This window comes from Bos indicus x Bos taurus, chromosome 3 (assembly GCF_003369695.1).
Source record: "Bos indicus x Bos taurus breed Angus x Brahman F1 hybrid chromosome 3, Bos_hybrid_MaternalHap_v2.0, whole genome shotgun sequence".
NCBI classification, from domain to species: Eukaryota; Metazoa; Chordata; class Mammalia; order Artiodactyla; family Bovidae; genus Bos; species Bos indicus x Bos taurus.
The window spans coordinates 10,947,021-10,973,617 of NC_040078.1; the positions used below are offsets into that span (position 1 = coordinate 10,947,021).

General features: G+C 38.0%; 1 protein-coding gene and 1 pseudogene across 1 annotated transcript; both read left to right on the forward strand.

The window, feature by feature from the left end:
* The first annotated feature begins 11,924 nt into the window (after positions 1-11,924).
* LOC113890409 (olfactory receptor 6K3-like) lies at positions 11,925-12,875 on the forward strand. The gene has a single exon (XM_027538296.1). It carries the CDS (start codon positions 11,925-11,927, stop codon positions 12,873-12,875), a length of 951 nt encoding a protein of 316 aa, XP_027394097.1.
* A 4,757-nt stretch (positions 12,876-17,632) lies between these two features.
* Positions 17,633-26,073, forward strand: LOC113882717 (annotated as a pseudogene).
* The last annotated feature ends 524 nt before the right edge of the window (positions 26,074-26,597 follow it).

Genomic DNA, 26,597 nt, shown 5'->3' on the forward strand with positions numbered 1-26,597 from the left:
TATATAGGCTTTGGATCAAAAAAACTCCCATAAATTATGTAAATATATATAATTATATCTGATGTGCTAATCTAAAAAAATCACTATGACTATATAAATAATGTTCTATGTTATGTTATAATAAAATGCTGGGCCGGTCTCACACCTCAGTGTCCCTCTTCTTATTGCCTTTCTGCTCTGGAATGTTTCTCTCTTTCTTATTTTCTGCCTTGGAACTTATACTCAGCATTAAAAACAAACAAACAAAATCCACACACACTTTTTTTCCTTCCCTACCTCAAACTTATTTATTTTTAATTGAAGGAAAACTGCTTCACAATATTGCATTGACCTCTGTCTAGATCAACATGAGTCAGCCATAAGTATACATGCATCCCCTCCCTCTTTGACCTCTCTCCCATACCTTCCCACCCCTCTTGGTTGTTATAAGAGCCCCAGTTTGAGTTCCCTGTGTCATATAACAAATTTCCATTGGTTATCTATTTTACACATGGTAGTGTATATGCTTCCATGTTACTCTCTCCATTCACCCCATCCTCTCTTTCCTCTCCGCCACCCATGTCCATAAGTCTGTTTTCTATGTATGTTCCTCCATTATTGACCTGTAATTAGGTTCACTGGTACCCCCTTTCTAGATTCTATATATATGCATTAATACACAATATTTGTTTTTCTCTTTCTGACTTACTTCACTCTGTATAATAGGCTCTAGGTTCATTCACCTCATTAGGACTGACTCAAAAAATGTGTTCCTTTCAATGGCTGAGTAATATTCCAGTGAATATATGTACCACTGTTCCTTTACCCATTTATCTGATGTTGGACATCTGGGTTGCTTCCTATGTCCTCGCTATTGTAAATAGTGCTGCAATGAACATTGGTGTACTTGTGCCTTTTTCAATTTTGGTTTCTTCAATATATATGCCAAGTAGTGGGATTGCTGGGTACTTCCCACTCACAGTTTTTTGAGTAATCTCCATACTGTCTTCATAGTGGCTGTATCAAGTTATATTCCCACCAACAGTGCAGGAAGGTTCCTTTTTCTCCACACCTTCTCCAACATTTATTATTTGTGAATTTTTTGATGATTGCCATTCCAACTGGAATTCACATACATTTTATCTTCTGGGATGAGTCCATGCCTTCCTCCTACAAAAGTGCTCTAGTGATTTTAGGGGTAAATTGTCTCTAAAAAAAATTTTTTTTCAGCTCCTGTTGAAAGCAAACCAATCGCCTCAGTGGTTATCACAAATAGAAGGAAGACAACCACAGGTGTGAGAAGAAGAGAGGTGCCAGAAAATAGAAATATCAGTAGTATGGAACATCAAAACAAAGTTCAGTCAGCTTTGATCAGGGAGATAAATTCTTTTTTTTTTTTTTTTTCTAATTTTATTTTATTTTTAAACTTTACATAATTGTATTAGTTTTGCCAAATATCAAAATGAATCCGCCACAGGTATACATGTGTTCCCCATCCCGAACCCTCCTCCCTCCTCCCTCCCCATACCATCCCTCTGGGCCGTCCCAGTGCACCAGCCCCAAGCATCCAGCATCGTGCATCGAATCTGGACTGGCAACTCGTTTCCTACATGATATTTTACATGTTTCATGATCAGGGAGATAAATTCTTAAATGCACTTGGGTTAAGTGTTAAGGTGGAAGACAGTGCTAGCTCTCAACTCTGGATCAGCTCCAGGCCCCATTTCCTTTCATGCCTCAGGGAGCCAGTGCTATCCTATATCCCCTCTCTCTCCAGTAAATGCAAATTATCTCTTACATTAATGTGAGCTTTTTGATACCCATTAGAAAATTTTGGGGAGTAAAGAAAAGTATATAGACTTTTCTTGGTTATAAAATTAAAATGAACTTATTTGAGGTTACTGTTTAGAAATCTAGCCTTTAGACCTTTGAACTCCTGGTTTAAAAGCTTAGTATTCCATTTATAAATCTAACAGATTTTATTATTCACTATTAAAGGTGTTTGACAAATATTTGGTCTGGTTTATAAACTTGGCAATTAAATCATTTTAAATTACATTTAAATATGGTATACACTGGGCTTCTCTGGTAATTCAGCTGGTAAAAAATTCGCCTGCAAGCAGGAGACCCCTGGGTCAGGGAGTTTGATTCCTAGGTCAGGGAGTTCCCCTGGAGAATGGATAGGTTACCCCCTCCAGAATTCTTGGGCTTCCCTGGTGGCTCAGGCGGTAAAGAGTCCACCTGAAATGCGGGAAACCTGGATTCAATCCCAGAGTTGGGAAGATCCCCTGGAGGAGGGCATCGCAACCCACTCTAATACTCTTCCCTGGAGAATCTCCATGGACAGAGGAGCCTAGTGGGCTTAAATAGTCCATGAGGTCACAAAGAGTCCGACGTGACTAAGCACAGCACAGCACATGATGTATACTATTTTGCTTTTAAGTACTCGATTTTCTGACTCAATAAACAAAGACTCCACAGGTTTTAAAAAACAATCTTTATAATCTTAAAAAACTCTCCAAAACTAAAAAGTAAGTTATAAATATGGCTTATCCTAAATACTTTTAAGTGTTTTAATGCTGTGACAAATATAGTAGGATTTAAATTTTAAATAATAAAGTGTAAAACCTTGATTTAATGTGTGCATTTTATAAACTATAAATTTATTAAAAAAGTAAAAGGCTTCCCTGGGGGATCAGTGATAAAGAATCTGCTTGTTAATGCAGGAGACACAGATTTGATCCCTGGTCTGGGAGAATCCCACATTCTGTGGAGCAACTAAGCCTGTATACCACCACTATCAAGCCTGTGTTCTAGGGCCTAGGAACCGCAACTCAAGCCCATATGCCACAACCACTGAAGCCCACATGCCCAGACCCTGTGGTCTGCAACTAGAGAAAGCCCACACTGCAATGAAGACCCAGCATAGCCAAAAGTTAAAAAATAAAAAAATTTTAAATGTATAAATTAATTGCTCAATTAGAAATCTAAAATTAGAATTGCAAGGTAGATTTAGTATTCTAATAGGTCCAATTATCTTAAATAATGCAACTGTATAAAATACTAAATATATACAAATTCCTTAGTGCAAAATATAAATAATAAGTTTTGATTCTATCAAACATTTCTAAAACCTTGTTGAGTTTAAAAGATACTAACCAACTAAAGAAATAATAATATGACCCATTTTGTTATTCATACAGCAAATGTTTACTAAGGCTACTGTGCCAAGCACTGTTTTAGGTGCTTGTAGTAAGACTAAAAACGTTCCCTGCCATTATGCAACTTGCACTATGATGAGGGAAGTTATCAAAAAAATACTAAAAATAAGAAAAAAATTCCAAAATAGAATAAAATCATCTAGTCTCTATGAAACAGAAAAATAAAACTATTGCAAGATAATAGGATTTAGTGTGGGTAGGGAGAAGGAAATGGCAACCCACTCCAGTGTTCTTGCCTGGAGAATCCCAGGGACGGGGGAGCCTGGTGGGATGCCATCTGTGGGGTCATACAGAGTCAGACATGACTGAAGTAACTTAGCAGCAGTAGCAGCAGCAGGGATATCATAATTTTAAATAAAGTGTCCATAATTGGACCTCATTATAAGGTTACATTTGAACAAAGATTTGAATAAAATTGTGATTCATAGGAATATGAGGAGATAAAATAATGAATAATCTAGGCAGCAGTAAAAGCTAGTGAAAACCTGACTCAGAAGACATGATCAATAAGATAGAAGAACAAAGATAAAGCATTCTGCAAGTCAAGTGAACAGAATACATCAAGAAAGAAGTGATTGTTAAATTCTGCAAATAGTCAAATAAGGTAAAGACTGAAGGTTGACTTTGAACTTAGGTACTTGGAGATCATTGTTAAATAAATAAGAGAAGTATGCATGAAATGGTGACAGTAAAAGCCTGACTTGAGTAGTTGGATAGAAAAGAATCAAAGAAAAATTGGAAATTTCAATTACAGATAACTCTTTCATGGAATTTTACTACTACTGAAAACAGAGAAATAAGGTAAAAGGAGCAAGTGGAATCATTAAAATACTTAGTTAAGGGTGAGTCACAGTATATTTTAAACCATAATATAGGATACATATATCTACATAAATGTATATTCACATCCATATTTATAGCTAAAACAGTGTTTTTACAAAAGAATACTTATGCTTAATCCATATGGTACCTCTCATCTTTTCTTTACTTCCTTTCCCCATTCTATTTCTTTAAAATCATTTTTGGAACTGATTTCACCACTTCCTAATGGATTGTGATAAGTTTGAAAAATTGATGAAATTAGGTCTTTAATTTTTGCTGTCTTTGGATGAGTATTTAATAAGCTGTTTCTATTTTAACTTTGTATTTGCTTATAGTTTTCTAATTTATTTATAATAAAGTATTGCAATTTATTAAAAAAACAAGTGTTATTTTTAAAAATCATGGCAATTTTAATATGATGAAGAAAATAAATATACACTCTCTGACAGTACTGACATGATGTTAAAATAGTATAATCTTTTCTAGAGCAATTTAGCAATATGCATCAAAAGAATTAATATATCTATTTAGAAGTAGTGACAGAGAATGCTCTTTTGATGAAGTAGCATTTAAACTGACAGTTGAATACTGAGAAGGAATCAGCCAGGAAAACATATAAGATAAAACAATTGTGCAAATATCTTGAGGTTAGAAATAGCTGGGTTTCTAAGAAAACCATTTTAAAGGAACCAAATACATATGTGCAAATGGAACTCAGTAAGAGTCATGAGATGAAGATTAGTAGCAAAATATGCAAACTTGCAGCACATATTATGAGATACTGGAATTTGTTCCAACTGAAGACACTGAAGACATTGAAGTAAGATATTAGATTCCTGGAATAACATCCCTGCTGTTGTATGAATGCAAATTGTGTGCACACTCAGTCGCTTAGTTGTGTTCAACTCTGCAACTCCATATGCTATAGCCTGCCAGACTCCTCTGTCCATGGGATTATCCAGGCAAGAATACTGGAGTGGCTTGCCATTTTCTTCTCCAGGGGATCTTCCTGACCCAGAGATCAAACTCCTATCCCCTGTGTCTCCCTCATTGGCAGGTGATTCTTTACCTCTGAGCCACCTAGGAAACCCATGGATACAAGTTGGAGTACAGCAAATGTGGAGGTGGAAAAGATGAATTATGGGAACACAGTAATGCTTTTCTGTTACAAAACAGTCTGCCCCCAGAATTAGAGCTTGAAACAGAAACTATCTCTCTGTCTCTTAATTTATGGGTTAATTTTCACTGGAGTCAAATAGCTAGTTCTTCTAGTCCTGGTTCCCTCATGCATTAAGAGTCAGCAACTGTTTGGTTGGAACTGACTGAACTAGGGCAATGCTCTGTCTGGCTAAGACAATTATACTCTCTCCCATGTCTTTCATCTTGCAGTAGGCTAGCCCCTATTGTGCATATAATGGCTAGCTGGAGTGTTAATATAGAGGCTGAGTACATGGGTTTCTAGAGACTCATTTCAGAACTGGCACATAAATCCTTCTGTTGCATCCTACAGCCAAATCAGTTTAAAAGGGGGACTTGTTCAGTTGCTCAGGAGTGTCTGATTCTTTGTGACCCAGGGAGAGAAATAGTGACCCCCACAAAAGACTGTGCCAGATCTGCCTGTGAGGGTTTGAGGCATGAATCAACAGTGGCCTGTCATGGCGACACAGGCTCTGGCAGCAGCAGTCCTGTGAGGTATAAGTCCTCTTGGAGGAGGTTGCCATTAGTCCTACCATAAAGCTGCTACCTGGGTGACCCAGAAACTAAAGAACAATTATCCAAAAGAAGTTCTCACACTGTTGCAAAGGATCTATGTCCCACGACAGACTTCCCAACCTGGAGATCTCTTAAAGGGCCTGGGAATCCCCAGGGAATCTGACTTTGAAGGTCAGTGGGATTTGATTACAGAACTTCTATAGGACTGGGGAAACAGAGACTTTGGAGGGCACAAACCAAACCTTATGTGCACCAGGAACCCAGGGGAAAGGAACAGTGACCCCACAAGAAACTGAGCCAGACTTGCCTGTGAATGTTTGGGAGTCTCTGGCAGAGGCATAGGTAGACAGTGGCCTGCTGCAGCAGGGTCAGGGGCACTGGCAGCAGCAGTCTTGAGAGATGTGGCATGTTGGCATAAGTCTTCTAGGAGAAGGTTGCCTACCATAGAGGTAGGTTAGCCCTACCATAGAGACTGTGAAAGTGAAAGTGTTAGTTGCTCAGTCATGTCCGACTCCATGATCTCATGGACTGTAGCCGGCCAGACTTCTCTGTTCATGGAATTTTCCCGACAAGAATACTGGAGTGGGTTGCAATGCCCTTCTCCAGGAGATCTTCCTGACCCAGGGGTCGAATCCAGGTCTCCCACATTTTAGGCAGATTCTTTTCCATTTGAGCTAACGAGGAAGCCCTTATAGAGACTATAGCCCTACCACAGAGACTGCAGACTCCAGGACTGGGTAGCCCCAGGCCGAAATACAGGGTGGGAGTACATACCTACCCATCAGCAGAAAATTGGATTTACTGAGCAGGCCCTGTCCACCAGAGCATGACCCAGTTTTCCCAACAGCCAGTCTCTCCCATCAGGAAGCTTGCATAAGCCTCTTATCCTCATCTATAAGACGGCAGACAGAATGAAAACCACAATCACAGGAAACTAACCAAAATGATCACGTGGATCACAGACTTGTCTAACTCAGTGAATCTATGAGCCATGCTGTGCAGGGCCACTCAAGATGGCTGGATCGTGGTGGAGAATTCTGACAAAATTTGATCCACTGGAGAAGGGAATGACAAACCACTTCAGCACTCTTGCCTTGAGAACCCCATGAACAATATGAAGAGGCCAAAAGATAAGCCTCCCAGGTCAGTAGATGTCCAACATGCTACTGGGAAAGAGTTGAGAAATAGCTCCAGAAAGAGTGAAGAGGCTGAGTCAAAGTGGAAATGATGACCAGTTGTGGATGTATCTGGTGGTCAAAGTTAAGTCTGATACTGTAAAGAACAATTTTACATACAAACCTGGAATGTTAGGTCCATGAATCAAGTTTGATTTGATGTGGCCAAACGGGAGATGGCAAGAGTGAATATTGACATTTTAAGAATCAGAGAACTAAAATGGATGGGAGTGGGAGAATTTAATTCAGATAACCATCATATATACTACTGTGGGCAAAAATCCCTTAGAAGAAATGGAGTAGCCCTCATAGCCAACAAAAGGGGTACCTAGAGGGGGGAAAGAAATTTCACTTCTTGGTAGAGTGAGTAAGTGTCTGAATGCTCAGTCATGTCCAACTCTTTGTGACCCTGTGGACTGTAGCCCACCAGACTCTTCTCTCCATGGAATTCTCCAGACAAGAATCCTGGAGTGGATAGCCATTTCTGTCTCCAGGGGGTCTTCATGACTCAGAATGAAACCTGAATCTCTTGTCTCTCTTGCACTGGCAAGCAGATTGTTTACCACTGCATTAGAAAGAGCTGCCAAATTAGCTTGCAAAAGGCATGGATACAGGGAAGAGTTAAGATTGTGTGATTTTCTTCGCCACATAGAGATGATTGGTATCCCCACATTATGCTAAAATTTTCACTGGAACCACTGGAACTAATCCTATATGTGTGGGCTCAAACTGAAAGGCAGTGGTCTATATTTAGAGCTTGAGTAGAGGGGTATCTTCAGCAAAGTAAACAAGTTTATCATGGCATAGTGTGCTACTTTTAACAATGCTATTGCAAATGATATTGTATCTTCCTCAGGGAAATTCAACAGGCCTGGAGAAAGGCCACTATCCTTTCAGAGAATAGTTAAAAACAAAACAACAACAAAACACACCACAAAAAAACACACCCCAATTCTGTTGAAAGCAATTCTTCAGAATAATGGTATGCATGTGTATTGATTCTGAGCATATCTATCAAAAGTGATCATAGTTAAGGAAGAAGACTCTTGGAGTTCTTAACAGAAAGGAGAACTAATGAGAAAAGACCAGAGGAGAAGGGTTCTACTAATTAACCCATGGGGAAATAGAACTGCTGTTTTTCTTCAGGCATCAGGGGAAATATTTTGGTAGAGAAATATCCCCAAGAAGATTTTAGTCAGATATAACAGACCTACCTGAGGAAGTGAAGGGACTTGAACTGCTTAAATGCAGGAAAGGGAAGGGACCTCCTTGTTTCTGCCAAAGGTAAGAGGAAAATGCACACAGTCCAAGATGAGATTGGCCCAATGTTAATGAGAAAGTCAATTTCTTCCCAAGCAGAAAGAAAGGACACTTAGCTAGTGTCCTTCTGTTAACTTAAATACCAATATTTGTGGACATATTTGAGATTGCATGAATGGAATTAGGATCAGATGGGAGGCAATAGATTTAAAACCAGTGATAATGTTATGTTTTATCTGAGGCATGATGGGTTGAATAATTAACACCTTTTCCCTAATTATTATGTTTCTCTGTTTTCACACCTTCAGAGTTTCTCTAAATTAACTCTGGTCCAAAAGTAAGTCATTTTACATACTGGTTTCTGTTCCCAATGAAATGAATATAAACCAAATGAGAACATGAATAAAGAGAGATTAGGTAGGATCAGTAGACTATTACTGAAAGTCATATCCCAGAGTATTGACTCAAATTGACTAGTCTCTAACTCCAGATCAGTTTTTTAATGCATATCTTCCTTTCTCCAATGGAGTTGGGTCAGCTCATTTCTCTTCTCCCAGTCTCCAATAGATAAATTTCATATGAAGCTCTGTAGAGGACAATATTGATTTTGCTAAAATATAAACACCTGGATTCTATTGACTTCCCTGGTGGCTCAGACAGTAAAGCGTCTGTCTACAATGAGGGAGACCTGGGTTCGATCCCTGGGTCAGGAAGATCCCCTGCAGAAGGAAATGGCAATCCACTCCAGTACTCTTGCCTGGAAAATCCCATGAACAGAAGCCTAGTGGGCTACAGTCCATGGGGTCGCAAAGAGTTGGACATGACTGAGTGACTTCACTTTCACTTTCTATTGAAAGGATTACTACTAGTCACTTAGAGGAAATAAATAGAGGAAATAAATAGACATGCTAGAAACCCAAGAAGCCAGCAGCTGTGACTGCTTTAGAGGTCGAAAATGTCTCAGTTCTAAGGAATTAGCAGTAGTCATTTCTCCACTAATTTGTAAACGGAGCTCATGTAACTCTTCTTTGCTCCTTCCCTTAATCTCTTCCTGAGTTCAGCTGATCTAAGAGCATTGAATTGCCAAGTGTCCAGACGGTGGGTTAAAGCAACAACCGAAACAAGTGAGAGTAAAAGTGAAGTTTTGAATCACTTACCGTGAAAGTGTGACTGGAGAAAGGACCAATTCCCCCCATCCCAACCCTGTTTCATATCTCCTATAAAACTGAGCATCAGTCAAGCATCAGGGTTATCAACACAGACTTGGAGGTCATTTCAGTGTTGAAGGGGCTCTGAGCAAAAGACTGTAACATTTTATAGACATTGAAATAGAGGGGAAGTCACAGAGTGAGCTAAGTCAGAGAGGAGAAAAGTATCTCAAAGGTTTTTCCTTCTCTTCCCATAAGGAGGCCTCGGTAGAGATACCTGCAGATGACTTTGGTACTTTGGTCCAAGGCTTCAGCCAAAGGGACTTAGGAATGAAAATGCCGGGTGAATGTAAATGTTCAAAAAGCATGAATGACCAGGGGAGACTGGGTCTTTTACTGCAACTCCCTTCAGAGACTGTGATGACCTGGCTGTGCACAAATTAGGAGTGGAAAGGGCATCTATCCCCTGGAGAGTCTGCCGGGAAACATCCGAAGACTCATCCAGGTTTTTCATCAGGAGCCAGTTTCTTCACTGTCCATGTATTTTTGAGGTGGAGGGTAGAGCAAAATGGGTCTTCCACTCTCTTATTATCTTATTCCTGTACATTAAACTCTTAAATCCACTTCCTTTATTTAAAAGTGTAATTCTTTCCTTTCTGATTCTTTCCCTTTGGGTTTTGGGATAGCCTAACGTTTCTGTGAATTTGAAGTCAATCCTGTTTCTTTCCTTCTTTTGTGGATTTCTCCAAGACTTTCCTAATATAGCCTTGTTCCTACTAATCCCAACTAATACCATTCCTTCCTATTCTTTCCTATGAATACCCAGCAGCATTTTTCCCTTGGCAAATAGTCTTCTCTGTGTCTATAATGTCTATTTACCTTCTTGCTTAACTGAAGTGAATCTCTTTTCTAAAAACAATACCATTTTCAGATGAAAGTTGCCAACTCTTCCCACTTCCCTTGTGTTTCTAGGCTGAGAAAAGTTCCACGGAAAATGTTTTATTGCTATTCTCCTTTTCCTTACATTGCTGTTACCTAAAATTATTTTCTTTGGCACATACTTTAATACCTTCAATCTTAGTTGTGCCATGCAAAGACATTAAAGTTTACAGGAATGACTCAGTTAACAACTTTTCTCATAAACTTGTACTATGAATTTATATGATTGATTTTCTCCCATTCTAGGACTTTCGACATATAGTAATTATTCTACCTTACATATTTTAAACTCTAATATATCTGTCTTTAAGAATATGACCTTTTATCTCATTATTATTTCTGTTATAATTTCTCTTGAATTTCATGGGAGTATCAGTTTCTAGGCCTCCATTTCCACATAATTATCAATATCTTATTGTCTTCACATTCTTATACATCCATCTTAAACCCCTAAATCCAAAAGCTAAGCAATGTATGTCATTATCTTTGAGTTTTTTCCTTGAAGCATTTCAGCCACTTTCTCCAAATCTACTAACCTTAAAGTTCCAATTCTAATATAATCACCTTTTTTTTTTTTTGTAATTCAGCTGAGAAAACTGAATAGGGAGACAGTTATTCATTCAGAATCTCTTCTTCTTTTCAATATCTCTAACAGATAGATGTTTTAGAGTCTGGTTAAAAAGATTTCAAGAACCAGATTCCCAAGAGAGAGTCCACAGTTCACCTACTGGGCCTCCTTCATACTTACAAAATGCTCTAGTGCTGAATTTTTCACCAGTCCTTTCATTCTTTGGTGGCCAATTTCTACTAGATTTACTTTTGCTGCTGCTGGAGTTTTCTACCAAATCTCTATATCGATATGTGTGTCTGAAAGCCTTATTCTCTTCTCTAGCTACACTCAAAGCTGCTCTGTGGCCTGATAAAGAAGCATAATATTGTAAACTGGGGATATTCCAGAAAATGCAAAATTCAACTTTATGATGATTACATCATTGTACGAACTAAAAGTTTTGATTTTTCTAATCTATAGCCAAGAGTCATTAGAGAATTTAGCATGTGATTGATAGTGATTTTGTGAGTTCTTATAAAAATGTGATTATTAATAGTACCCCTAATATTCTACTTTATTGTAGTTAATATGGCTTATAAACATGACATTATTAATACTTTATTTGCTTATTATCTGTCTCCTTAATTAGTATATAAGGTTCATGAAAGTAGAGACTATTTTCTTCACTACTGAACTCAATAAACCTACCGTTGTGTTTGGCACGTGTGTGTGTGCTCAGTCACGTCCAACTCTTTGCGACCCCATGAACTGTAGCCCACCAGGCTCCTCTGTTCATGGAATTCTCCAGGCAAGAATACTGGAGTGGGTTGCCATTTCCTGCTCCAGGGGATCCTCTCAACCCAGGATCAAATCCACTTCTCTTGAATTTCCTGCATTGGCAGGAGGGTTCCTTATCACTGCATCACCTAGGAAGCCCGAGGCACACAATAGGCACTAAATGAATACTTGTTTAATGAATCAAAGAATGATAGAAGTAAATAATTTACCTCAAGTGTTGTTCTTTGTACTCATGTAAGGTAATTGACCTGATCCTTCACACTTCATCTAGGGAGTGAGTTGCATCTTTTTACGTATGACAATTAAGGCTGCTGAGACCATGGTGAGAAGTAACCAAACGTCTATGGTGACAGAATTTTTCTTTTCTGGACTTCCCGAGCTTGAAGATGGTAACCTCCTCTTCTTTATTCCTTTGTTAGTCATCTACATATTCATCATTATTGGGAATCTCATTGTGTTTTTTGCAGTCAGGATGGATACTCATCTGCACAATCCTATGTATAATTTCATCAGCATATTCTCATTTTTGGAGATCTGGTACACCACAGCCACCGTTCCCAAAATGCTCTCCAATCTTGTCAGTAAGAAGAGGACCATCTCCATAACTGGTTGCCTCTTGCAGATGTACTTCTTCCACTCACTGGGCAATTCAGAGGGGATTTTGTTGACTACCATGGCCATTGACAGGTATGTTGCCATCTGTAATCCTCTCCGCTATCCAACCATTATGACGCCCCGGCTGTGCACTCAGCTCTCTATAGGCTCCTGTATCTTTGGTTTTCTTGTGTTGCTCCCAGAGATTGTATGGATTTCCACACTGCCCTTCTGTGGGCCAAACCAAATCCACCAGATCTTCTGTGACTTTGAACCTGTGCTATGCTTGGCATGTACAGACACATCCATGATTTTGATTGAGGATGTGATCCATGCTATTGCTATCATCTTCTCTGTCTTGATAATTGCCCTCTCATATATCAGAATCATCACTGTGATCCTAAGAATTCCCTCTGCTGAAGGCCGTCAGAAGGCCTTTTCTACCTGTGCATCTCATCTTGGTGTCTTTCTGATGTTCTATGGCAGTGTATCCCTCATGTACCTGCGTTTCTCTGCCACTTTCCCACCAATTTTGGACACAATCATTGCACTGATGTTTGCAGTTCTTGCTCCCTTTTTCAATCCTATCATTTACAGCTTGAGAAACAAGGATATTAAGATTGCAATTAGGAAGCTTCTCTGCCTTCAGAAAGTATTTTATGCATCTGCAAGTTAATGCTAGATCCCAAGAATTGATTGATCATTAAAATCTCTTAATTTGATTGTCACTGTAGTGTTCTAGATCCTAAAATTAACATAATACTAATTTATTTCCATACTGATATTTTCTGTTTATCCCAGTTCTTCTTCCTATGTACCTGTTTATTATATTTATATGTATTCAATTAAGATATCAATAACTACCTGTATAGACTTGAACAGATAGATAAATAATAGAAAGGAAATATGATGTTTACACCATCAAAATATATTTGAGCATTAATTTTATTGTTATTTGCTTTCTTGAACATTTATTTTATTGTTTATGAACATCAATTTTATTTTTAATATGTTTTAAAATTATTATATTATTATTATAATGTTATAGGCATTAGTAACAACTGAAAGTTATAAAATATAGCAGTTAAAAACATAAGATCTAGAGAAGAGGGTGAGGTCCATATTTCACTAGTACCACATACTAGCTTTGAGACCTTGAACAGGTTGTTAATTAATCACTCTGCATCTTAGTTTCATCATCTACGAAGTGGGTATAAAAGTAATATATGTTGAAGGTAGAACTTCATATAGTTTTATAAAAACTGAGTGAATTACTCTGTGAAAGTAATTAGAATGTTTCATAACATAGGGCGAGTGCAAAAATAAGTGTTAGCTATTACTATTATTTGCCACTAATTACTTGCATTTATTTTGGATGTTTTAAAGAATGCTATAGTAAAGAATGATATATTAGAAATGAAATCTCATACATTTATCTATGATTATTATTCATAGAGTTTTGTTAATATTGTTTTTCTGGGGCCAAGTGGAATCAATCTTCACTTTAACTATTTTGGTTGAATTTGACCAATTTGATTGAATTAGACTGTTTGATTTAATGTGATTTCAAACACACTCTGAAATGATAAAAAGTAGATAGATGATGAATAGAGAGATAATATATATAATTAAAGACACAGACCTTTCTGAGCTACTTCTCTTGCTTTTATTTTTGTTCTCTTTGTGTTGTCCAAGGACATTCATAAAGGCTATTTTTATACCTTGAAATACCATATGTCACATTCCTTTCAAGAAAAAATTAATATATTTGATTTGGAGTGTCTAAAGGACCAGCTGAATCTGTTGGGTGGTCCAGAAATGATCAAAGCTGTATATATAAAAACTACAGTAAATCAGAACATACAAAAAGTAAAATAATATAAAACCAAAATACTATAAATACTGTAAAAAGATTGCCCTTAATTTATCCCTAAACTTTAATTGTTACCCCAGTATGCATACATACAAAGTCCAATTGAAGACCATACTTATCAACAGATATTGATAGAGGAAATAGGATAAAAGAATCTAGGGATGAAAATGGATACAATTCTACATATAAGCTATGAAAAAAAAATGATCAAAACTTGAAAAAGCAGATGCTGAGAAGTCATGGTGCATTAGGAAGCTCCAGATACAGGAAACAGAATCAAATAGAATCATAGTGGAGCTGTCCCTTGAGCTGTGTTCAGAGAAGTGTATGAAAAGTAAGTCTGAAATACACAAGCCAGAGAAGTGATTAAATACCCAAGTAATCTCCAGCTGCTAAAACAAAACCAGAAATATACAACTTCTCGGCACAGAAACAGTCATCTACAGCTGATGTCAGACTTCATGGCAGATGCTTCCATGTTTGTGATGAGCCATTAGATCATCGACACATTCTTCTCTAGTTAGCTTTGTATCTGTGTATGTAGTCACCTACACGAACACACACAAATATACCCACACACCCAGATTATCCTTTTGTAAAAAAATTACTTTAGTCTTCCCCTACACTGAGTGCTATAAGACCATTAAATGTGTTTAATGCATGGCTCAGTAGTTACTTGAAGAATTACTATAATTAAATAGAGATAGAGATTTGAGGATTGGAGACAAATGAAACATAATAAATCTAATTTAAAAAATAAGTAAAATAATTTTTATTTAAATGTTCAATAAGATTTGTGAAAATAGTATTAATATCTATTAGTAAAAATACGGGCAAATGAAAAATACAAAAATAGAATGTAATAGAAATATTGAATAATTGAATACTACAAAAAAATGAAAATAATGACTTAGAAGAAAGCCTAAAGGACATATTCCAGAAAAAAAGGACCAACATGAAAAGCCTAAGATTAAATGTAAGGAAAGAAATATATATGGAATATATTCACTTATTCTACAAACCATATATTGTTGTTATTGTTGTTCAGTAGCTAAGTTATGTCTGACTTTTTGTGACCCCATGGACTACAGCTTCCCTGTCTTTCACTGTCTCCTGGAGTTTGCTCAAATTTATGTTTATTGAGTCAGTGATGCCATCCAACGATCTCATCCTCTGCCATACATATGAATATATAAATTCCATAAAGAAACAAAGTAGAAGAAAAATAATAATTGAAATTAAAGGAAATTATTTTTGAGCTAAAGAATAACTGAATCAGCAGATCAGAAGAGACTGTTTCACATAAGACCTGGGACTGTAAAATTCCTAGAAGAAAACAGAGGAAAATACCCTTGGCATCAATTTTGGCAATGACTTTTTATGTATGACACCAAAAGCACAGGCAACAAAAAATAGACAAGCAGGAAAAAAAATAGACAAGTGGGACTACATCAAACTAAAAACTACTGTACAGCAAAGGAAATAATCAACAGAACAAAAAGGCAACTGACAGAATGTGAGAAACATTTGCAAACCATATATCTGAGGAGGAGATAATTTCTAAAACATTTGTTAGTCACCCAGTCATGCCCGACTCTTTGCAACCCCATGGACTGTAGCTCATCAGGCTCCTCTGTTCATGGAATTCTCTAGGCAAGAATACTGGAGAACACTGGAGTGGGTTGCCATTTCCTTCTCCAGGCAATCTTCCCAATCTAGGGATCAAACCCTGGTCTCCATATTGCAGGCAGATTCTTTACTGTCTGAGCCATGAGGGAAACCCCAGAATATATAAGGACCCCCTCAAATAACTCAATTAAAATGGGTAAAGGATTTGAACAGATATTTCTTCAAATAAGACATACACTTAGCTAACAGGTATATTAAAAAAAAAAAATTCAACATTAAAACATTACGGTGATTCAGACGATAAAGAATCTGCCTGCGCTTCTGGAGACTTGTGTTCGATCCCTGGGTCAGGAAGATCTCCTGGAGAAGGTAATGGCAACCCACTCCACTATTCTTGCCTGGAGAATTCCATGGACAAAGGAGCCTGGCGGGCTATCATGCATGAAGTTACAAAGAGTCAGATGTGACTGAGCAACTAGCACTTATTAACCATCAAGGAAATGCAAGTCAAAACTACAATGAAATATCTTCTCACACCAGTTAAGATGGCTATTAACCAAAAAACAAAAGATAACAAATATTGGTGAGGTGACAGAGAAATTGGAACCCTTGTATAGTGGGTATGTAAAATGGTGCACAGATACAGAAAACAATATGGAGATTCCCAAACAATTAAAAATTCAAGTACCATATGATCTAGTATTCCCACTTCAGGGTATACATCTGAAAGAACTGAAGTCAGGATCACAGAGAGATATCTGCACTCCTATGTTTATTGAAGCACTATCCACAATAGCCAGGAAATGGAAGCAACCCGAGTGTACATCGTGAGATAACTTGATAAAATATTGTGGTATACATACACAATGGAGTGTTATTTAGTTTTTTAAAAAGAGAGAAACTCTGCCATTTGCAATAATGTGAATAAATCTGGAAGATATTAAGCTAAATGAATCTAAAAACAGAAAGTAAAACACTGTATGATTCCACTTACATGAAGTATATAAAATAGTCAAACCCACAGAAGCAGAGAATACTATTATGGTTGCCATGAACTGAGAGGTGAGGGAAATGAGGAGTTGTTCAGTAAGTATAGAGTTTCAACCATGATACATGAATAAGTTCTATAAATCTGCTGTATAACATAGTGCCTATAGTTAATAATATGACATTGGGCATTTCAAAATTTCTAAGGGGTAAATCTCATATTGTGTTCTTCACACATAACACAGAGAAAACCATAACAAGCAAACTACAAACTAAGGGGTATAAGGAACTTCTAGATGGTATTGGATATGCATATAACCTTTATTGTGATGCTGTCAAGGGTGTTTGCGATATATTCAAACTCATCAAGTTGTACATATTAAATATGTGTGGTTCTTTGTATCCAACATTTTGTTGTTCAGTCACTCATAGTGATCAAGTCTTTGTGACCCTATGGACTGCAGCACACCAGCTGCAACTTCCCTGTCCTTCACTATCTCCCGGAGTTTGCTTAAATTCATGTCCATTGATTCGGTGATGGTATCCAACCATCTCATCCTCTGCTGCCCTCTTTTGCCTTCAATCTTTCCCAGAATTTTTTTTTTAATACAAGTTATATCTCAATAAATCTGAGAAAGAAAGATGGTTTCTTCCTATGCTAAATTATTAAAAAAACAATTTTGCCAACTGAAAGTTTTTAACTTTAAGAAAAAATATAAGAAAATAGACAAGGAAAATAAGCTTCCAAGTCACAAGAAGAATTGTTAAACAAAACTTTCAGAGAAAGAATGTCTTCCTATACCAAAATATATTTCCAAAATCTCATATTAGGTAATCTTTTAAGAAGATTACAAGATAAAATCAACTACATTTAGAAAAAAATAACTTTGAGTTTTCAACAGAGCAGTAGATTAAGTACACAATAATCTCATGAAAAGGATAAGATGTTGACTGTGGTTGACAGGACTAAAGAGAATTGTTTAAGGTTGGAGAGATTCACATACATTTGTAGCATAAGAAAAAAAAATAACATTGTTCCTTCATTTCAATATTGGTATAAAATCCTAATCACATAATTATTTTAAAATCATCTTATTTTCTATTATATATATCTTTCAAGATGTTTTACTGGTGTCAGCATATTCATTCAAGACTTTCTATATCTCTTTATGTATATATCTATACATATATATTTCTATATCTCTGTTCATGTAATAACAGGACTATAACAAAACTGTTCTTTACAAGGTGCCCTGTAGCACAGCTAAGGACAATGATCGTAGGGCTGGAGAAAGTAGCTTCCAATGGTCAGGATGATGAGTGCAATCAGGAAATAAATATTTATTGAAAACTTTGACCTGTAAACTAATGAGAGGAAAGTACAGTGGGGAGTTTTCTGATAACTAACCCCATGAGGGAAAGTGATGCTGTCTGCTGCAGTGCAGGGCAGAAGTCCCCTATGGAACCCATTTCCCTTTCTGTTATGCCCTGAGGTACTGGCAAATATAATTGCAAGTCTGCCTTTTGAAGGACTTAAAGGATATCAAGGATGAAGAGACCCAGATAAATAGAAGAGTTTCCGTGGTCTTTGGTAGAGGTAAGTGCAGAAGACTCAGGCTTGGAAAGAAGGTATTCACTCACTGTGCATGAAAAGAATAATCTTATTCCATGAAGATTGCATTATTATATAATATGGATTATTATAGATTGCATTATTATTACATTGAATATAAAAAATTAGAGGCTTTGAATTTTGGTGAGAGGCAATGGAAAGTTTAGAAGAAACTCTGCCTGCTGAAGTACTAGGCCAAGGTATATGTGAAACAGAATACTCCATTTATGATGCCATCTTTTGAAAGATTACTTTGTCCAGACTTGATTGTGACTCTCATCAAAATTGAGTTGTCATACTTTTCTTTCCAAACATTCCTCAGTTTTCTTTGCTAGATTATTCATGACGGTCCTGTGGGTTTAATCATAATTGCACGTGGTGGCCTTGCTTCAAGTTGATTTATTTGACACCAGCTCATATTTTGCTTGTCAACCCTTTTCAGGAGGAACTCATGCTTGAGAAGGTAAAACAACCAAGTTGTAATACAATAAATGATCCTTATGTCATGCCATAAATATATGTAATACAATAAATATAATGATGATCCTTATGTAATACAATAAATATAATGTGGACACTCCAATGTAATGGTGCCCAATATTTTGGAGTGTTTAGTACATTTCTAACATACTTTAAGCATTTAAATATATTTACTTTGTCTATGCTAGGTTTTCTCATTTGTAAAGTGGGGTTAATAATGCTATCTTATTAGAGCATTTTGAGCGTTAAATGAGAAATATATACTTGTGCTTGTCTCAGTTAGTGACTCAGTACTATGTAATACACTACTGACTTTGCACACAATATTCATAACACTATATAATACAGTACGGCCTTCCCAGGTGGCACTAATGGTAAAGACGGAGAAGGCGATGGCACCCCACTCCAGTACTCTTGCCTGGAAAATCCCATGGGCGGAGGAGCCTGGTAGGCTGCAGTCCATGGGGTCGCGAAGAGTCGGACACGACTGAACGACTTCACTTTCACTTTTCACTTTCATGCACTGGAGGAGGAAATGAATTCTTGCCTGGAGAATCCCGGGGACAGGGAAGCCTGCTGGGCTGTTGTCTATGGCGTCGCACATAATCGGGCACGACTGACTCGACTTAGCAGCAGCAGCAGCAGCAGCGGTAAAGAATCGGCCTGCCTATGCAGGAGACTCCAGAGACGCGAGTTGGATCCCAGGGTTGGGACGAACCCCTGGAGGAGGAAATGGCAAACCCTCCAGTATTCTTGCCTAGGAAAGCCTAGGAAATGCCTGGGGGGGCTACAGTCCATGGGGTCACAAGGAGTTGGACATGTCTGAGTGATTGAACAATCAATGCAGTAATACAGAATTCACAATATAATATGAATCGTATTATGCTATACTATTATTTTTATTATGTTTAACCATTCTCAGAAACTTATGAGCTAGTTTCTATTAGTAATTAGCAGACAGGGTGTTACTTAACATAGTCAGATGAGCTTCATGGATTAGCAGAGGAGGAAGCACAAAGCAGAATGTTAAAATAAAATGACTTTAGTGTTATGAATTGGACTTTAGTCAAAGCAAAAAGAATACTCAGCTGTGGATGTGACTGGTGATAGAAGCAAGGTCCAATGCTGTAAAGAGCAATATTGCATAGGAACCTGGAATGTCAGGTCCATGAATCAAGGCAAACTAGAAGTGGTCAAACAAGAGATGGCAAGAGTGAATGTCGACATTCTAGGAATCAGTTAACTAAAATGGACTGGAATGGGTGAATTTAACTCAGATGACCATTATATCTACTACTGCGGGCAGGAATCCCTCAGAAGAAATGGAGTAGTCATCATGGTCACAAAGGAGCCTGAAATGCAGTACTTGGATGCAATCTCAAAAACGACAGAATGGTCTCTGTTCGTTTTCAAGGCAAACCATTCAATATCACAGTAATCCAAGTCTATGCCCTAACCAGTAATGCTGAAGAAGCTGAAATTGAACGGTTCTATGAAGAACTACAAGACTTTTTAGAACTAACACCCAAAATAGATGTCCTTTTCATTATAGGGGACTGGAATGCAAAAGTAGGAAGTCAAGAAACTTCTGGAGTAACAGGCAAATTTGGCCTTGGAATACGGAATGAAGCAGGGCAAAGACTAATAGAGTTTTGCCAAGAAAATGCACTGGTCATAACAAACACCCTCTTCCAACAACACAAGAGAAGACTCTACGCATGGACATCACCAGTTGGTCAACTGAAATCAGATTGATTATATTCTTTGCAGCCAAAGATGGAGAAGCTCTATACAGTCAGCAAAAACAGACTGGGAGCTAACTGTGGCTCAGATCATGAACTCCTTATTGCCAAATTCAGACTTAAATTGAATAAAGTGGGGAAAACCACTAGACCATTCAGGTATGACCTAAATCAAATCCCTTATGATTATACAGTGGAAGTGAGAAATAGATTTAAGGGCCTAGATCTGATAGATAGAGTGCCTGATGAACTATGGACTGAGGTCGTGACATTGTACAGGAGACAGGGATCAAGACCATCCCCATGGAAAAGAAATGCAGAAAAGCAAAATGGCTGTCTGGGGAGGCCTTACAAATAGCTGTGAAAAGAAGAGAAGCAAAAAGCAAAGGAGAAAAGAAAAGATATAAGCATCTGAATGCAGAGTTCCAAAGAATAGCAAGAAGAGATAAGAAAGCCTTCTTCAGCAATCATTGCAAAGAAATAGAGGAAAACAACAGAATGGAAAGACTAGAGATCTCTTCAAGAAAATTAGAGATACCAAGGCAACATTTCATGCAAAGATGGGCTTGATAAAGGACAGAAATGGTATGGACCTAACAGAAGCAGAAGATATTAAGAAGAGGTGGCAAGAATACACAGAAGAACTGTACAAAAAAGATCTTCATGACCCAGATAATCACGGTGGTGTGATCACTGACCTAGAGCCAGACAGCCTGGAATTTGAAGTCAAGTGGGCCTTAGAAAGCATCACTACAAACAAAGCCAGTGGAGGTGATGGAATTCCAGTTGAGCTATTCCAAATCCTGAAAGATGATGCTGTGGAAGTGCTGCACTCAATATGCCAGCAAATTTGGAAAACTCATCAGTGGCCACAGGAGTGGAAAAGGTCAGTTTTCCTTCCAATCCCAAAGAAAGGCAATGCCAAAGAATGCTCAAACTACCACACAATTGCACTCATCTCACACACTAATAAAGTAATGCTCAAAATTCTCCAAGCCAGGCTTCAGCAATATGTGAACTGTGAACTTCCTGATGTTCTAGCTGGCTTTAGAAAAGGCAGAGGTACCAGAGATCAAATTGCCAACATCCACTGGATCATGGGAAAAAGCAAGAGAGTTCCAGAAAAACATCTATTTCTGCTTTATTGACTATGCCAAAACCTTTGACTGTGTGGATCACAATAAACTGTGGAAAATTCTTCAAGAGATGGAAATACCAGACCACCTGATCTGCCTCTTGAGAAATTTGTATGCAGGTCAGGAAGCAGCAGTTAGAACTGGATATGGAACAACAGACTGGTTCCAAATAGGAAAAGGAGTACATCAAGGCTGTATATTGTCACCCTGCTTATTTAACTTTTATGCAGAGTACCTCAGGAGAAACGCTGGACTGGAAGAAACACAAGCTGGAATCAAGATTGCTGGGAGAAATATCAATAACCTCAGATATGCAGATGACACCACCCTTATGGCAGAAAGTGAAGAGGAACTCAAAAGCCTCTTGATGAAAGTGAAAGTGGAGAGTGAAAAAGTTGGCTTAAAGCTTAACATTCAGAAAACGAAGATCATGGCATCTGGTCCCATCACTTCATGGGAAATAGATGGGGAAACAGTGTCAGACTTTATTTTTTTGGGCTCCAAAATCACTGCAGATGGTGACTGCAGCCATAAAATTAAAAGACACTGACTTGTTGGAAGGAAAGTTATGACCAACCTAGATAGTATATTCAAAAGCAGAGACATTACTTTGCCAATAAAGGTTCATCTAGTCAAGGCTATGGTTTTTCCTGTGGTCATGTGTGGATGTGAGAGTTGGGCTGTGAAGAAGGCTGAGCACTAAAGAATTGATGCTTTTGAACTGTGGTATTGGAGAAGACTCTTGAGAGTCCCTTGAACTGCAAGGAGATCCAACCAGTCCTTTCTGAAGGAGATCAACCCTGGGATTTCTTTGGAAGGAATGATGCTAAAGCTGAAACTCCAGTACTTTGGCCACCTCATAGGAAGAGTTGACTCATTGGAAATGACTCTGATGCTGGGAGGGATTGAGGGCAGGAGGAGAAGGGGACGACAGAGGATGAGATGTCTGGATGGCATCACTGACTCGATGGACGTGAGTCTGGGTGAACTCCAGGAGTTGGTGATGGACAGGGAGGTCTGGCGTGCTGCGATTCATGGGGTCACAAAAAGTTGGACACGACTGAGCGACTGAACTGAACTGAACCCTTTCACTAAGCTGCCTGTTAAGCACTGTTTTAAGTCTTTTGTAGACATTAACTTAATCCTAAGTATACCTATGAAAGGGTACTATCATTAATCTCATTTTGCAGATGAATATTTGAGACAGACAGATCAAGCAATTTCCCAAAAGACACATAGATAATAACAAATTTAACTGAGATTTCAATGTAGACTCCAGGTCTACATGCCCTAGAACAGAGATCTCCAAAGAGAAATGTGCAAGATGGCCCAAGGGTGGAAAAAGAAAATAATAGTACTTCTGTTATGTTTATTTTTACTCATGCTTCTTACTTTAAGATATTATGTATTGTTAGATAATGTGTGCATGTGTGTGTGTTAGTCACTCAGTCATGTATGAATCTTTGAGACCCTGTAGGCTGTATGTAGCTCCCCAGGCTTCTCTGTCCATGAGATTCCCCAGGCAAGAATGCTGGAGTTGGTTGCCATGCCCAGTCCGTCATAATATAGTACATGCACATAGTTTTTGTTTTACATTTTATTTTTTTTCTTTCCACTATTCTTAAGGTAACTACCAATCCCAAAGTAACTACCATCCTAACACTTAATCATTACTCTTCTTTAAAAACTACTTTATTCCATTCCACTGGCTTTCTTTTTTTTTTTTTTTTCCTTTTTTTTAAATTTTATTTTTAAACTTTATATAATTGTATTAGTTTTGCCAAATATCAAAATGAATCCGCCACAGGTATACATGTGTTCCCCATCCTAGACCCTCCTCCCTCCTCCCTCCCCATACCATCCCTCTGGGTCATCCCAGTGCACTAGCCCCAAGCATCCAGTATCGTGCATCGAACCTGGACTGGCATCTCGTTTCTTACATGATATTTTACGTGTTTCAATGTCATTCTCCCAAATCTCCCCACCCTCTCCCTCTCCCACAGAGTCCATAAGACTGTTCTATACATCAGTGTCTCTTTTGCTGTCTCATACACCGGGTTATTGTTACCATCTTTCTAAATTCCATATATATGCATTAGTATACTGTATTGATGTTTTTCCTTCTGGCTTACTTCACTCTGTATAATAGGCTCCAGTTTCATCCACCTCATTAGAACTGATTCAAATGTATTCTTTTTAATGGCTGAGTAATACTCCATTGTGTATATGTACCACAGCTTTCTTATCCATTCATCTGCTGATGGACATCTAGGTTGCTTCCATGTCCTGGCTATTATAAACAGTGCTGTGATGAACATTGGGGTACACGTGTCTCTTTCCCTTCTGGTTTCCTTAGTGTGTATGCCCAGCAGTGGGATTGCTGGATCATAAGGCAGTTCTATTTCCAGTTTTTTAAGGAATCTCCACACTGTTCTCCATAGTGGCTGTACTAGTTTGCATTCCCACCAACAGTGTAAGAGGGTTCCCTTTTCTCCACACCCTCTCCAGCATTTATTACTTGTAGACTTTTGGATCGCAGCCATTCTGACTGGTGTGAAATGGTACCTCATAGTGGTTTTGATTTGCATTTCTCTGATAATGAGTGATGTTGAGCATCTTTTCATGTGTTTGTTAGCCATCTGTATGTCTTCTTTGGAGAAATGTCTATTTATTTCTTTGGCCTGTTTTACATTTTAAAGTCTTTATTGAATTCATTAAAACATTGTTTCTGTTTTATGTTTTGGCTAAGAGGCATGTGGGATCCTAGTGCCTCAACCAGGGTAGAACACACAGCCCCTGTATTGGAAGGTGAAGTCTTTTCTACCTGACCACCAGGGAAGTCCCTGTGCACAACTTTTAAATACAAACACTTATATTAGAAGTTAAGCTAAAAATACTTTTAACTGTTTTTTTTTTTTTTTTTTAACCACTAAAAACATTTGGGAAAATCTATTTCTGCAATAGTGACTCTGGAGGAGTAAGTGAAAAAAAATACAGAATGTTGGTCACTTTTTATAAAGTTAGGGAAAAAACATAAAACTTTCAAGTTATTTCTTCTTATTCATTCAAGTTATTTATCAATACACTAAATATTCTTCCTTGTGAGCTGGTATGTTGTTCACTGTTCAGTCACTAAGTTGTGTCCAAGTCTTTGCGACCCCATGGACTGCAGCATGCCAGGCTTCCTGTCCTTCACCATCTCCCAGAGTTTGTTCAAACTCATGTTCATTGAGTTGGTGATGCCATCCAACCATCTCATCCTCTGTAGTCCCCTTCTCTGGCCTTCAGTCTTTCCTAGCATCAGGGTCTTTTCCAATGAGTCAACTCTTTGCATCAGGTGGCCAAAGTATTGAAGCTTCAGCTTCAGTATCAGTCCTTCAGGGTTGATTTCCCTTAGGACTGACTGGTTTGATCTCCTTGAGCTGGTGTGTACCCTTTCCTTTATTTACAGGTACTTCTACTGGGGATATGGAGATGTGGAAACCTATTAGCAGTGACTGAATTTGTCATCACTTGCTTTCCTCAGATCCAGGAAGGTAGTCTTCTGTACTTCTTTCCTTTACTTTTCATCTATATTTTTACTGTCATTGGAAATCTATTGATCTTTTTGCAGTAAGGCTGGATACCCGGCTCCACAATCCCATGTATAATTTCATCAGTATCTTTCCCTTTCTGGAATCTGGTGTACCACAGCCATCATTCCCAAGATGCTCTACAATCTCATCAGTGAAATAAAAGACGTTCTCTATTAATGGCTGCCTCTTGCAAATATATTTCTTCCATTTACCAAGAAATTCAGAGGAAATCTTGCTAACACCATGGCCATTGACAGATATGTTGCAATCTGCAACCCTCTTCGCTATCAAATGATCATGACTACCCGTCTTTGTGCTCAGCTTTCTGCAGGCTCCTGCATCTTTGGCTTCCTCATCCTGCTTCCTCAGATTGTAATGATTTCAACATAGCCTTTCTGTGGTCCCAGTAAAGTCCATCAAATCTTCTGTGACTTTGTCCCAGTTCTGAGCCTGGCCTGCACAGACACATCCATGATTCTGATTGAGGATGTGGTCCTTGCTGTGGCCATCACCATTACTGTCTTAATCATTGCCCTGTCCTATATAAGAGTTGTCACCATGATCCTGAAAATTTCTTCTGCTGAAAGTCAACAGAAGGCTTTTGGTACCTATGCAGGCCATATCACAGTTTTCCTGATATTTTTTGACAGTGTGTCCCTCGTGTACTTGTGTTTCAATACCACTTATTCACCTATTTTGGACACAGCTGTTGCACTGATGTTTACTCTTCTTCCCCCAATCTTCAGTCCTATCATCTATAGTCTGAGAAAAAAGGACATGAAGGATGCAATTAGAAAACTCTTCTGTATTCAAAGAGTGTTGAACACATCTGGAGGTTAACTCTGAGCCACAGATTGCCTTTCACTCTTAATATTTCTCTAACAGATTAAAATATGAAATTATTCTCTCTCTAATTTTTGTCACATTGAGCCATCTGTCTGCTATCCTGATTATTTTATTTTAGTATTATTTTATTGGGAAAACACATTTATGTTCTGCCATCGCTATGAAATTTGATGGGTATTTCATCAAGAATTTTATTATGGAGCTTAAAGATTTTCTTCTGAAAAGTTACAAGTAAAGGAAAAATTTCTCACCACTTTAGAGGGTTAGAATTACACTTCAGAAGCTGGCCAAGTGCTTCAAGGCATTATGTCTTTATTCAGGAAATAGACCTTTGGCATATTTTCTATATAATTATGAATTATGTATTACTTGATTCAGTTCAGTTCAGTTCAGTTACTCAGTTGTGTCTGACTCTTTGCGACCTTATGGACTGCAGCATGATAGGCTTCTTTGTTCATCACCAACTCCCAGAGCCTACTCAAACTCAAGTCCATTGCATCACTGATGCTATCCAACCA